At 39.5% G+C, this 14,960-nt stretch overlaps 1 protein-coding gene across 1 annotated transcript; it reads left to right on the plus strand.

The window, feature by feature from the left end:
- Positions 1-222: 222 nt before the first annotated feature.
- Positions 223-8,201, plus strand: and2 (actinodin2). The gene is made up of 6 exons (XM_026150071.2): positions 223-364; positions 903-998; positions 2,108-2,152; positions 5,524-5,687; positions 6,183-7,052; positions 7,330-8,201. The coding sequence occupies exons 2-6, from the start codon at positions 926-928 to the stop codon at positions 7,720-7,722; spliced, it is 1,545 nt and encodes a 514-aa protein (XP_026005856.2). The 5' UTR covers positions 223-364; positions 903-925; the 3' UTR covers positions 7,723-8,201.
- Positions 8,202-14,960: the final 6,759 nt, after the last annotated feature.

Raw genomic sequence — 14,960 nt, forward strand, 5'->3', positions numbered from 1 at the left:
ACACCTTCCCATTTATTTTATTTTAAAATAAAATAAATTCCAAAACTGTGAGGAAAGAAGCTCTAAATGGTACCTTGCAGTTATACTGTCATACTTCTCACCTTTCATAATTACAGGACCCCTATTGGTTGGATGGGTGGCAGCACAGGAGCCAATCCTGGAGCGGGCAAACTGTATCACATGCCTTTTTGTTTTTAATGATCGAGAGAGCGCCTTTAAAATGTTTTCGTGTGTGTCCGGCCCGTACAGAGAGCAAAGAGGTAGAAGGTTTAGACAGCTCAGATAACCAGTGTGCAGAGAGCCCCCTCCCCTTTCCCAAGACAGCTGCTGGACCAAGAGGCCACAACTTCAACACCTTTTGCAGGTAAGGGCCAATAATAACCCCTGGAGTTCATAATTCTGGAGTGGTCGCTTGTAGTCTCATCTGCCTTGTCTTTGTTAGAAAAGTGAGGTTGTCCAACTTTTAGAAGCCATCTGTCTTTTTGAGAACAACAGATGTAATTAAGCAGCTCTCCACGCATCGATCCAAGAGAACATCTCAAGCTTTTGGCTGTTTGAATTGTCGAGTTCATTTGCTTTATTTGATATTCTGATATTCAGAAGTGACATCTTATTTCTCTCGTTAATCTCTGAAAAGCTCTATTACAGCATGTCCTCAATCCTCTCCATTGTCTTGGCATCAGAAAGTTAAATAAAAGCGCTCTCTTTGTTCCAAGTGCATTGTCTTCTCAAGGATTTCCATATCTATCAGTTACATGAAAAATTGCCTTAAAAAAGACAAAAAAACCTCCCAAAAATAATAAAATTCTTATAAGACTCTTGTCGTATTGAAATAATAGACTATGTCTCCAGAAGTTCAGCCTGCAGACACTCTGAATATTGTTAACTGCCTTTTCCCCCAGGAAGCACAAAGAAACAACAGAAAATGGCACGTGTTGGGCGACCGTCGCTTTCCCTGATCCGCACAGGATTCCTGTTAGCAGCTGTTTTATTACCAGGTGAGAGTTTTCATAAATTGCATCTATGATATTAGAAAATATTTCACTGAGAATTTAATGAGTCGAGGAACCATTTACATCAGTTTTTGTTTTTTTGTTTTTTTGTTTTTTTAATTTTGAGATTTCAGATACAACATTTTTCAATTAGACCAGTGAAGGTGAACTAGATGCCCTTTAAACTCCTAAAGCTTGATGTCATCTACTTTATTACATACTGAACGTCTGACAAATATAGTTCCTTTGCTCACAGAGATCACACAACTAAAAGACCTCTTTTAACATCAGCATATCTTTAACTATTTATCACACCGACAGTCTATTGATGTATATAACGATACTTTTACTTTTGATACTGTAAGTATGTTTTGGTTTAAATAAATTACATTTTCCGATTTCCTCTGTGTCTTTACTTCATTTAAAGACCTGAGTACTGATTTTTTTTCTCCTTATTTTTGGTTTAAGCAAAAATACTTTAGAAGCATTTTGACCTGGTAGTATAGTCCAACCCCGGGCACGTTAATCTCTGCCACAGAGTCAGAAGAACACCATTACCCTTCTCTCTTTAGCAGTAAAATGGCTTGTCATGATGATGCCCTTTAGTACTACAAAACCTTTCTGCAGTCATAAAAAACACATCTATCACTGCCTCCCCTTTGGAAGATTTTCCACATTAATGAAAGTTTAAGGGATAATCAGCTGACTTGGCTGTTTTCTTGTAGTTGTAAACCTCAGCAGGAGCAGAAGAGACCCGGAGACGTCCTTCCCCTCCCACCAGACATTTTTACAGTGTATCTGTAATTAGTTTGTGTGAGGCCTGACTTTGTAGTTTTACAGGTAAACTTTAAGAAGGCCCCCAGTACCTGCATTAATTTCACTGGGCTGGTTCAAAGCTATACGATATACAAGTTAGGGGCTGGGTGGGGGCTTGGTGTTGAGGGGGGAATTTAATCTGCAGGATGTTGCCTGGCGCTCCAGCACCTGCCGTGTTTCACCCGGGGGCTTATTAGTGGGTCAGCATTTTCCCTGATGTTGTGGTAAAGCGGAACATCTGTTCCTAATCAGTGAACGTCTCTGCTGCTGCTAATGTGGCTGCTGCTTGTGTTTTACAGATTTTCTGGGGGCCGTTCCAGTGGAGCAGCACAAGCAGGAGGAAGGTGAGGACGTATGATGTGGCAACGTGGGGCAAAACAACCTCAACAACCTAAAAACCAACTGCAGAAACCTTAAACGCTGCTATTTATAGGGAGATAAATGCTCCACGTAGCTACCTTTTCTTTCCATTCTGCCAATTAGCACCAAATAACTTACATGTTGGTTCACAGTAAAACACAAAGTCTGAGGAGATCTAGTTTGGAGCTAAAACAATTAGTCAACAGAAACAGGATTGTGATAATGGATTAAAGTAAGAAGCTAAAGTGCTCTATGAGAACTACGTCAGTCATACACGATAATTAACAGTCCAAGAGATTAAGAGATTAATCTACTTATAATAGAAATAGTTGGGCCAATTAAAATTATGCCATTTTTTTGTTGATAAAAATTTCTCCTTTGAGATAAAGTTTGATGAACCTGATTTAACAACAATATGATGCAATTCACACATTGAAATTAAATATAAAAGAGCTTCTAGGCTATCTTATGGAGGTGCAGCCAGTCACAGCAGCAGCCTTCTATAGGGATGCATTTCTGGTGGCTGTAAAAGCCAGCCCATGCTTTCCCAGATTAAAGCTTCGGTGTGAAGTTCGAGCAGTAGAAAATGTTTGGTTTGCTTTAAACTTAACACAGCTTTTATATATATTACGATAAAAATGCTTCACCTGGTCTGTACCAGTTGAAAGGGACCTGCTCACTGTTAGTTGTGTGATGGCCTATATAGTAGTATATATAATTACGTTCTATAGGGACATAATTAAAGTTAGTGAAGGTCCTTCTACCGGTAATATATTGTGCCCTGTTGGGGCATTGGCATCTCTGTGGGTCTCCTGTGCTGTCTGGCACCGGGACACTGAGTGCATTCTTTGGACAGCACCTTAATCCAAAGACAGACGTTTATAACGATGGTTTCAGAAATAATAACTGTGTTTAGTGTATTTTAAACTTTTGGAGCTTTTAAACACAATCACTGTCACTGTGTTGTTCTTGAAATGACTATTTAAAAGAAAGTGTGAAAAAGCTCTGCCCACTCTCTGCACAATAGATTCACAGCTCAAGCTCTCCTTCACCTACAGCTGAGGGGAGCAGGGTGATCTCTCTTTGTCACCCATCTATGGACTCTGCCTCTTAACTATAACATACTGCATCCTTTGCTGCCAACAGGATTTACCGTTCCAATTATAGATGCAGTTTAATGAAGGTCAACAGTTAGTTCATCAGACTTTTGTGCACTGTGTCCTCTGCAAGTACAGATTTGGCATTTTTATTTTACATTAAACATTCCTGTTAATGAGTTCTACTGTCCTGTAATTGGTTTATAACATCTCCACTGGACCTAAAGTCTCTAATTCAGCCTACTTAACAAACAAAACTGTGGCTAATGTTTTGATCTTTTGCACCAACCTATGCATATGTATATATATATATGTGTGTATATATATATATATATATATATATATATATATATATATATATATATATATATATATATATATATATGTATATATATGTATATATGTATATATATGTATATATATGTATATGTATATATATGTATATATATGTATATGTATATATATGTATATATGTATATATATGTATATATATGTATATATATATATATATATATATATATATATATATATATATATATATATATATATATGTATATATATACACATATATATATATATATATATATATATGTATATATATACTATATATATATATATATATATATATATATATATATATATATATATATATATATATATATATATATATATATATATATATATACATATATATATATATATATATATATATATATATACATACATATATATATATATATAGCTTAGCTGTTCCCAGGACTGCGCTCTTCTGGACAGAGATCTCCGATGTTGTTCCTGGGATCTGCTGGAGCCACTCGCCTAGCTTGGGAGTCACCGCACCTAGTGCTCCGATTACCACGGGGACCACCGATACCTTCACCCTCCACATCCTCTCGAGCTCTTCTCTGAGCCCTTGGTATTTCTCCAGCTTCTCGTGTTCCTTCTTCCTGATATTGCTGTCATTCGGAACCGCTACATCAATCACTACGGCCGTCTTCTTCTGTTTGTCTACCACCACTATGTCCGGTTGGTTAGCCACCACCATTTTGTCCGTCTGTATCTGGAAGTCCCACAGGATCTTAGCTCGGTCATTCTCCACCACCCTTGGGGGCATCTCCCATTTTGACCTCGGGACTTCCAGGTTATACTCGGCACAGATGTTCCTGTACACTATGCCGGCCACTTGGTTATGGCGTTCCATGTATGCCTTGCCTGCTAGCATCTTGCACCCTGCTGTTATGTGCTGGATTGTCTCTGGGGCATCTTTACACAGCCTGCACCTGGGGTCTTGCCTGGTGTGATAGACCCCAGCCTCTATGGATCTTGTGCTCAGAGCTTGTTCTTGTGCTGCCATGATTAGTGCCTCTGTGCTGTCTTTCAGTCCAGCTTTGTCCAGCCACTGGTAGGATTTCTGGATATCAGCCACCTCCTCTATCTGCCGGTGGTACATACCGTGCAGGGGCCTGTCCTTCCATGATGGTTCCTCGTCTCCCTCCTCTTTCTTGGGTTTCTGCTGCCTGAGGTATTCACTGAGCACTCGGTCAGTTGGGGCCATCTTCCTAATGTATTCTTGGATGTTCGTTGTCTCATCCTGGACTGTGGTGCTGACACTCACCAGTCCCCGGCCCCCTTCCTTCCGCTTAGCGTACAGCCTCAGGGTGCTGGATTTGGGGTGAAACCCTCCATGCATGGTAAGGAGCTTTCTTGTCTTTATGTCAGTGGCTTCTATCTCCTCCTTTGGCCAGCCTATTACCCCAGCAGGGTACCTGATCACGGGCAGGGCGTACGTGTTGATGGCCCGGATCTTGTCCTTACCATTCAGCTGACTCCTCAGGACTTGCCTGACCCTCTGCAGGTACTTGGTGGTTGCAGCTTTTCTAGCGGCCTCTTCATGGTTCCCATTCGCCTGTGGGATCCCCAAGTACTTGTAACTGTCCTCTATGTCTGCAATGTTGCCTTCTGGTAGTTCAATCCCCTCAGTTCTGACTACCTTCCCTCTCTTATATATATATATATGTGTATATATATATATATGTGTATATATATATATATATATATATATATATATATATATATATATATATATATATATATATATATATATATGCCTATGTGTGTGTGTGTGTGTGTGTGTTAATAATTTCTAAAAAAATATATAAATCAAAAAAGATCATGGAACCTTTCTTCATAACAAGCAGTAAATGATATATATAGTTTAACTACAGTCCTGTATGTTTTCTCTTCTTCCTTCCCTTCAGTGGCCGCCGTGTCTGATGATGTGAAAGCCGAGGCAATGACCAGCCTAAAAAAGCTGGTTCGTGACAGAAGGAACGTCCCCGTCGTGGCTGTGCCCCAGTTCAAACGCGTGCCTGACTTCTGGGGATGGTACAAATACTTCATGGACAGCCACAACCAGGAGGGAGTGAGTGGAGCTTGTTTCACATTAATTATTCAGATTCTCCCAGTCACGATTATGAAACTGTGCTTGTTTTTCCTTTAAAAATTGAGGCAACAATTTGCATCACTACTCTGCACTTTGAGGAGAACTTTTCTCTCCTTTTTAAAATTAAATATGCCACGTTTAATGCAGGAAACAGAAAGGTTCAACCACCTTTTTAGTTTTAACAGATTCCTTATTTATGCAGTTCAGAGAACTAAATTTGCCCAGATATTTTTATAGAACAATTTTTAATAAGCTATTAACCTCTTAATGTGTTCAGTGTGTAGTATCTGTGAAAGCTCCGTGGTTTACACAAAAGTGAAAAAGTAACTGTTTTTCTCAACAGAGGATTTCTGCAAATTTATCTTTGGGGTTCCTCTTTGTTTTACTTTTACTCTCTATGGCCTCTGTATCATTTGATTTGATTTTTGGATTTGAGGAGGTTAACTTGTTTTTCCCCTTTCCAAACATCTTCAGGTTGAGGACCTTGATCGTCTGTATGTGGCCTACCTGCAGAACAAGCACAGGTCAGAGGAGGGACCGACTTTTAACCACTACCTCAACCACCTCAGCGAAATCTACAAGACCTGTGCCGAGTCTGAAGATCCGGAGTGCATCGCCGAGTTAACTAGCAAACCAAAGGCGGCCGTGGCGATGCCTGCCCCCATCAAGTCTGCTGATGTCAGGCTATGCAACCCCTATACTGACCCCTACTGCATGTTCCCTGTTACCAGCAAATCTGCAGCCCCTGAGCCACCTTCAGCTCCAGCCAAAGTGCCAGCGCCTATCTATACCCCGGTGCCAATGAAGAGCCAAACTGGTTTCTACTACTACGCTCCTGTCCTGGAGCCCTTCCTGGGTGCTGAGCAGAGGGCTGAATTGCTCAGAATCTGCCAACCTGAAGATGTAGAGTGTCTGCAGTACCACCTGAGAGCAGCCTATGGGTACCGTCCAGCCCAAGGTCCAGCTCCATCTTATGCTGCCCTCAAATGCAACCCAAAGGATCCCCACTGCATGGCTTCCCTGGTCCAGAAATATCCTACTGGCTTCTACCACTTGATGCAACCCAGCTGTGACCCAGCTGTTGATCCTCTGTGTGCAACCAACGCTCCCGCTCCTCTGGCTGCTAAAGAGCAACACTGCAACCCCCTGTTTGATGCAAGCTGCAACCCCCTGACTGCTACCAGGCTGGCCAGCCTGACCAAGCCTGTGGTGAAGTACGCCCCCATGAATCAGCCTGCACATCCTGCTGCTCCTCTGTCCTGCGACCCTCGCTACGACCCATACTGCATACTGGCAGCTGCTGCTGCTCTGCGCAAGCTGCCTCCACAGCTACCAGAGCACCAGGTCTGAATCTGAAGTCCTGTAAACAGGCTTGAATTTTTCTGTCATTTCATCTAATCTAGTGTAATCCTTCTGACTGAATAATTCTTTAATTCATCTTTTCTTTAACATTTGGTCTGTTTAATAATGTAGTAAAATGATATTGATGTTGAATAATGCTTTCACGGTCTGCTTTGCATCTGTTTTGATCCAAAAACATATGAATCAATCAATCAATCAATCAATCAATCAATCAATCAATCAATCAATCAATCAATCAATCAATCAATCAATCAACCAGGTACGCTACAAACTTGGTGTCCGTGGCAAGACCAAGGAGGGCTACGACTGCTATGTGCATTATGACAGAGACTGCATCCCAGTCGAGAGTAGTCGTGAGGCTAAGGCTGACGTCATGGCTCCAGCCAAGCTCTTCTGCCATCCATTTGACCCCAACTGTCACAAGTTTGCTCCACCCTCTGGTGCCAAGGCCATGAAATCAAGTGAGGATGGCATAATCCTGCCTGATCCAGACTGCGATCCTGAATACGACTACAACTGCCGCCTGCGTCGTGCTAAGCCCGCCGCCGCAGCCTCCGCTGCAGATGAGCCGGCCAAGGAGGCTGCCGGTCCACAGCTTGCTGTTCCACGCTTCGAAGATTTCCTCAGGGGCGTCATGAACCAGTACAAATAGATTTTAAAATAAATCAGTCTCAGAACCAACACCTGCTGGGCAATGCAGCTCACTCTGCAGTCTCTAATTTTCTTCGACCACAACCTCCGACAGAAGCCTTAAGGCTTTACCAAGCTTCAGATCAATCATAAAACAATGCAGCTTTTAAATAATCCATCTCACTCTCTCAAACAAGGTGAAGGCTTCCTAGTTTTAGTCTGGTCTTATAAAGCAGGAACAAGAAAAGAGTGCCATGCCACGTATAGCACCGTGTGTTATGTTTGTATGTTTGTCGAAAAGAGGCGTTTGTATAGATGTGTGGTAGAGTTAGGTTACTTTGAATTTCAATTAGTGGGCAGGATTTTCTCTCTGTTGTACATTCTCTTTTACTTGAGTGTATTTAAAGTTAGTTTCAGTGGTTTTCTGTAACTTTGATCCTCACAGAGCTTCATTTGTTTAGATTTTGTAAAGTTCTAAATAAAGAAAAAAAATCACTTGAATTTAATTTCTAGATAATTGTTGTTTACACTGCGGTCACAGACACATCTGCTTGGCAGCTAAACATAGAAAAAGAGAAGAATCAAAACACAGAGTCAATCTATTCCAAATACTGTGATGCTTACTCTGTGATTATACACATCATTTCCATGCATCAGTCCCCAGCTGTTGCAGTGAACATGCAGGGGTGTATTGTGCCAGCTGGCAAACAGTGTTAGGCTTTCACCGGTTTGTGCCCATTATAGAAACGGCTTATTGCTGCAACATGTGCAACAATAAGCTGTTTATTTCCAAATACAATTACCATAAATAGATATTATAAATATAAATATATATTTTGAAAGGTAGTAAGCAACCCTGCAAGACCCCTGATGAATGTTTTTGAGGTTAAAGGCAGTGATTTTCTGTTCATTTTGCTTCTATTGTCAGAGAAACACGAATGCAGACAGGAAATGATGAGGCTAATCATGGCAAACACTATGGGTGTCACAGGAAGTGACACCCATAGTATAGAAACTAGCTGCACCTGAGCTAGCCGTCATGGATGGAGTTAATGGATCTAACTGCCAACATTGTTTCTTAGTTTGGGCAAATAGAATATCTATAATATGTATGAGTTAATCACAAATGCCCTGTTTTTCTTACAGGAAAGGTAAGTCCTTTAAAATGCTAGCATTCTGCTAATGCATGAAGATGATGGGCCAGGTAACAATTTAGGCCTGGACATGCTCACTTGATTGAACCCAATTCCAAACAACAGCTAAAACAGACATTGTTAAGTATCATTAAATCAGAGGTGGGTGAAGGTGTTTGCTGCTAGAAATTCTTCAGTTCATTCAAGTCCAAATTGCACAAGCTCTGAATGAGCTCATGCGGCGGTGACATCCCATAAATTTACAGAAATATAATTAGCAATGATTAAAACCTAGTGACTACTTTAAGGTTAGGCTTACCCCACAAAATATATTTTTTTAGGTTACAGCTCCATGGTGACCAATTCATTCATCTGAAGCGCAACCTGCTGTGTAGCTGGAAGTCCAGAGTATGGAGCTAAAAGCTTAAAGGACCAGTTATGCCAATGCATTAGAGCATGGATGTCACATTCATTTTAGATTGCAGGTCACATACAGCCCACTTTTGTGTTCTGGACCAGTGAAACCCTCCTTTCTGCCACTTTCTGCCAGTGTAAAGAAGTTTAACTCTGCATTTCACTCGCTGGGCCCACGTCCTTAGTTGAGGTTTGACAGCGTTTTAGTAGATAGAGGTGAATGGCTTGGACACGAATTGAGCTGCGGTTTGGGGAAGGCCTCAAAGGGGACTGGTGGTGGCTCCCGGGCCTGGCAGATCCCCATGTACTAAATAGAAGTGAAGAAGTTAATGAATTGAAAAGGGGAGGAAGGGTGGGGCACGTAAACAAGAACGGACAGCTTGTAGAGCTGGGGGAACTTATATAGATGAGAAGCGAAAGGAGCTCATGGTCCGAACTCATGGTCCCGCTCCCGAAATTCAGATACTTTATCTCCAATTAATCTGTCAGAGATCTAAATATATGAAAAAAGTACAGTTTTAACAGCATATTTAAAGAAAAACTGATGTAGTAAATAACAAATCTGTCAGCACAACTCTTTGGGTTTAAATTATAAGAAATAAATGTGTCAAATATTGTGTGTCCTCTAATTATAAAAGTTTTTGTCAATTAACAGAAAATGTCCTATTTTTAATTGTTTATTTTAGTGGGGACAAACTGTACGAAGAATCAAAACACATTTCTATGTCTCTAACTGTTGCGTCATTTAATTATTTATCTTTTACTATATTGCTTTGGTGTAGTATGAATGACCTGATCAGCAGGAAAAACTTTAAAATCTATGAAAATACAATACTGGAGTCTTTGCCGTGCTGATTCTGGACCCCTAATCAGAGAAATCTTGATGGTACACATGATTTGAGATATTTTAAAGATTTCTAAACTGAATGTCATGTCATTTGTTCAGTTTATCACTAGACATGTAAAGAATCTCAGTGTGATCAAGTAATGAGAAACAGGAAATGAAACTGCTAGCGTAGTTGTTTTAGGATTGGTTATTCTGGCAATGTTAATCAATGCAGGCTTTCTAGCCTGTACGCAGCTGCAAACTGGCATTTTTGCTGTTACTGTACAAACCCCCACATTTATTGTAAATCAAGCATATCCTAACTCAGGAGATCTGGGAGACTCCTGCAACTTTTTGAGTTTCTGTTTTCAGGTTTTATAAAGTTTTCAATTTTTTGAGCACAATTTAATCCCCAGAAGAAGACAAATGTTAGCAGTTGCTTATCTTGTTCTATTTTAAATAGAGTTCGTGTGCCTGTGCTTGTCTGGTTGTAACAGGGCTGTTGAGTTTTAAAATCTGCTTTTTTTCCCCCTGCATTTTTATTAAATAATAGCTGTACATGTTAATATATTCAGCTTCCTGTAGACCATAAAAAGTAATATGTGTACTTCAGTACATAGATGGGGTCATTTTATATATTTCTTTATGGGTTCATACAGCTCTCTCCACACATAACAGAATCAGAGAGTCTACCAGCTGATCACAACAAAAATGAGACCCAACATTCACTTTGGATGATGAATGAAGGCATTTTTCTCAGTCTTTATTTAAGAAGTAGTTGGTGTTGCCCTTTGGTGCTGTTTTTCCCTCAAAACCAGAAACTCCACATTTCAGAAATGGGCTGCAGCTGTCGGATACAAGGATTGCTTTTCAATAACAAACGTTTCAGCAGCTGAAGCACACAACAGTCACCTGGAGCAGGCAAACGCTGTTGGCGATGACAGTTTTAAAGGCAGACAATACACAGCTGGGTCCTGTAATGACTACCTGCATGCAACATGTGTGCAAGTAAGCGCTGCGTGTTGCTAATTGTAGCTGTTGTCCTGTAAAGTTTGACTTGTGCTGAGCTCTTGTGCTTGTGATGGAATTAAAACGGTCTGCATCAGACCAGCGTGGTTTACCCTGCTGTGTCTGTGAGTTCAAAGGGTCTTACTTTCTTAAGTGTAGTGAAGGACCGAAGGTTTTACATTGTAGTGCAAGTCCTTTAAATGAATACTGCTTTATTTCTGTACAGAACTTTTTCATTTTGATATACAATATACAATATGTGCAAGATCCAACTAATCCACAGACTATTTCAGTTACCATAGGAACATGCCTATCACATGCTGTTACAACAATTTAACTTCACTGGGCTTGGGGAGGCACATGTACTCCACTGTGCAAAGGCTGGATTAAAATCTACATTTGGGGAATAATTATTGCTCACTTACAAAGAAATGAACAGTCTCTAAATTTTATGGTTTATTCATTTTATATGGTGGCAACAAAAATCCAGAATAAAAACATTACCTTAAAGTTAGAAATTGATTTTGGCATCATTGAGTGAAATAAGTACTGGATCCCCAACCATCCACCCATAGATGACAAGTGATTACAATCAAGCAATCAGTCAATCAGTTACAGACATGTGCTTTATGTATAAAGTACACTTAACATAATCAGTTTCTTTGACCTCTCCACCATCATGGGCTACATCAAAGAGCCACCAAAGGATGTCAGGGTTAGAAGTTAGCAGGAAGTTAGCTCGCTACTTTCCACCTAAATATGATATGGCATGTTCTGACTGAGAGATTTCTGAAAAAATAAAAACGTACAGCTCTGCCATCTCTTCCAACATAAATGAAGACAGAAAACTAAACAGCAGTGACATTTGTAGGATTACTGAAGTTGGACTAGCTGGTATATAATGATGTGCTATGTGATCGCTAGCGACACAGTTTTGTTAGCATAACATAAACACAGTGAAGCTGGAGGATGAACGCTAACTTTTTCCACTCGATAAAAGTTAACGTGAGGGTTCCTGATGGTTAGGGACAAATGCAGTTGCATGGCAGGATGCTGTAAACGGACCTAACTTCAGTCAGGAGAACCTCTGAGATAATCCATCCACAATACGAGGTTAGTCATTAATATACTGCAACAACATAGGAACAGAGCAGCTGCAAGAGGATTCAACATTAATGAATCAATGGTACAGAAATGTCGGAAGCAAGAAGAATGAGTTGAGTAAAATTTGACTTACCTGACTGTTTTATTTTGCTTACTGTGCCTTATAATCCGGTGCGTCTGCGTCTTATGGTCCGAAAAATACGGTATTTGGAAGCAGATAAAATATAAAATGACCATTAATCTTCCTCGATCTGGGGATTCACACAGAATCCTGCCTCATGGCGTGAGGATGATCCTGAGAAAGGTGGTGGATCAGCCCAAAACCACAAGGGAGGAGCTTGGAACCACAGTCACTAAAACACCATTGGGAATAGGTTGAAATCTTGCAGCCCCTGCAATGTCCCCCTGCTCAAAAAAACACGTGAACAGCTCTATCTAAAGTATGCCAGAAAATGTCTGACAGAGAAGGGTTGAGAAAAATCTTTATTTACTGTTACAACAAGTTGTAGATTACTCATTTATGATCTGCACGACTCAGGTCAGCTGGTTGTTGTTTGTGGCTTTCCAAACATGTGCTGCCAACAGGGAAGCTGCATAGTGCACTCTGGTTGAAGACTGTTTGTCCCATTACTACTGTACTTTTAAAATTTAGATTTACTACTCAATATAGTGAGGGCCGATATATTGGTTGGGCTCTACATAGAAGGCATAAGTACCTAAAGACAGACCGGGAAATGCTGGGGAACTAGAACTACCGCTACGACCAAAACACAGAAACTCATCAGAGAAACCACAAAGTAAAACAAGGATCCACGGATGCAATTGTATCACAATCAGATTATCAAGTTGGAATATCCTTTCCAATCATGGCCTGTTCACCCCATAGCTGGACTGGCCATCTGATGGTGATTTTTCGTTTTTATGTGCCGATGGCTTTTGGGTTTTTTTTCCATAACGGTATAAACACTGCACATGTGTCAAAGTCAAGACATCCGGTCCGGCGTACATTTATATCCGGCCCGCGAGATCATTTTATATAGATGTACTATTATTGATATATATATATATATATATATATATATATATATATATATATATATATATATATATATATATATATATATATATATATATATAATTATAATTCCGATACTGACGTGATAAAACTGTGGGGTTGTATACTGTCAATGTAGAGTGAAATGATCTTGTGGAAACAGCAACTTTGCTTTTAATGGGATTCTGAAGTCAGTGAAAGAGTGGGTCATACATGGACAATTTCAATGGACCATTACTTTGAAAGGCAAATTGACTTGATATCACCGTGATAGTGTGCACTGTTGATCTTGAGTGAAATTATGCCGTGGAAACAGCAATTTTCATTTTTAAAACATTCTGAAATAATTGAAAGAGTATATCACATATGGACAAATTCGACGGGCCATTAATTTGAAAGGCAAAATCAGACCAACATGAAATTTACATGGTTTTACTGTCGGGTTGGATACTGTTGATCTAACGTGGAATTACCCTGTGGAAACCGAAATCTTCCTTTTTAGAGCGTTTTGAAATCGTTAAAAGAGTAGGTCGTATATGGGCAATTTGAAAAAGCCTTTATTTTGGAAGGCAAAATCAGAATGACTTGAAATTGACATGGTAACATCGTGAGGTTGTATACTGTTGATCTAAATTGGAATTAGCCTGTGGAAACAGCAAAATTCTATTTAAGAGCATTTTGAAATCGTTCCAAGAGTAAGTCAGATATGGGCAATTTTAAAATACTTTTATTTTGGAAGGCAAAATCAGAATGACTTGATATTGATATGGTATCACTGTGGGGCTGTATACTGTTGATCTAAAGTGAAATTATCCTGTGGAAACAGGATTTTTTCTATTTAGAGCATTTCAAAATCGTTACAAAAGTAAGTCATATATGGGCAATTTCAATGGGCCATTACTTTGGAAAGTAAAATCAGACTGACTTGATATTGACATGGTATCACTGTGGGGCTTTATACTGTAAATACAGAGTGAAATTATCCTGTGGAAACAGGAATTTTCCATTTTAGAGCATTTTGAAATCACTGAAAGCTAGGTCAATTGTGGACAATTTGAAAAGGCTTTTACTTTGGAAGGCAAAATCAGAATGACTTGATATTGATATGGTATCACTGTGGGGCTGTATACTGTTGATCTAAAGTGGAATTACCCTCTGGAAACAGCAATTTTCCATTTTAGAGCATTTTGAAATCACTGAAAGTTAGGTCAATTGTGGACAATTTGAAAAGTCTTTTATTTTGGAAGGCATAATCAGAATGACTTGACATTGATATGGTATCACTGTGGGGCTGTATACTGTTGATCTAAAGTGGAATTACCCTGTGGAAACAGCAATTTTCCATTTTAGAGCATTTTGAATCGTTAGAAGATTAAGTCAAATATCAGCAATTTCAAAGGGCCATTACTATGAAAGGTAAAATCAGACTGACTTGATATTGATATGGTATTACTGTGAAGAAGACTGTGGTTGGAAAGTGTTGATATAAAGTTCAAATAGTATTTGGAAATACGACTTTTGCTTTTAAGAGCATTATGAAGTCATTGAAAGAGTAGTTCAAAAATGAAGATTCACAGGGCTTTTACTTTGAAATCCAAAATAAGATGGCCTTGATAGTGACAGGGCACAATTAGGGTACAAGGCTGTGTCATATAGATCTAACATTAGAGTTTGTAAAATAAAAAAAAAGAAGCCTAAATTATATGTTATTATGTTCTTAA

Source organism: Astatotilapia calliptera, chromosome 18 (genome assembly GCF_964374335.1).
Source record: "Astatotilapia calliptera chromosome 18, fAstCal68.1, whole genome shotgun sequence".
Lineage (NCBI taxonomy): Eukaryota > Metazoa > Chordata > Actinopteri > Cichliformes > Cichlidae > Astatotilapia > Astatotilapia calliptera.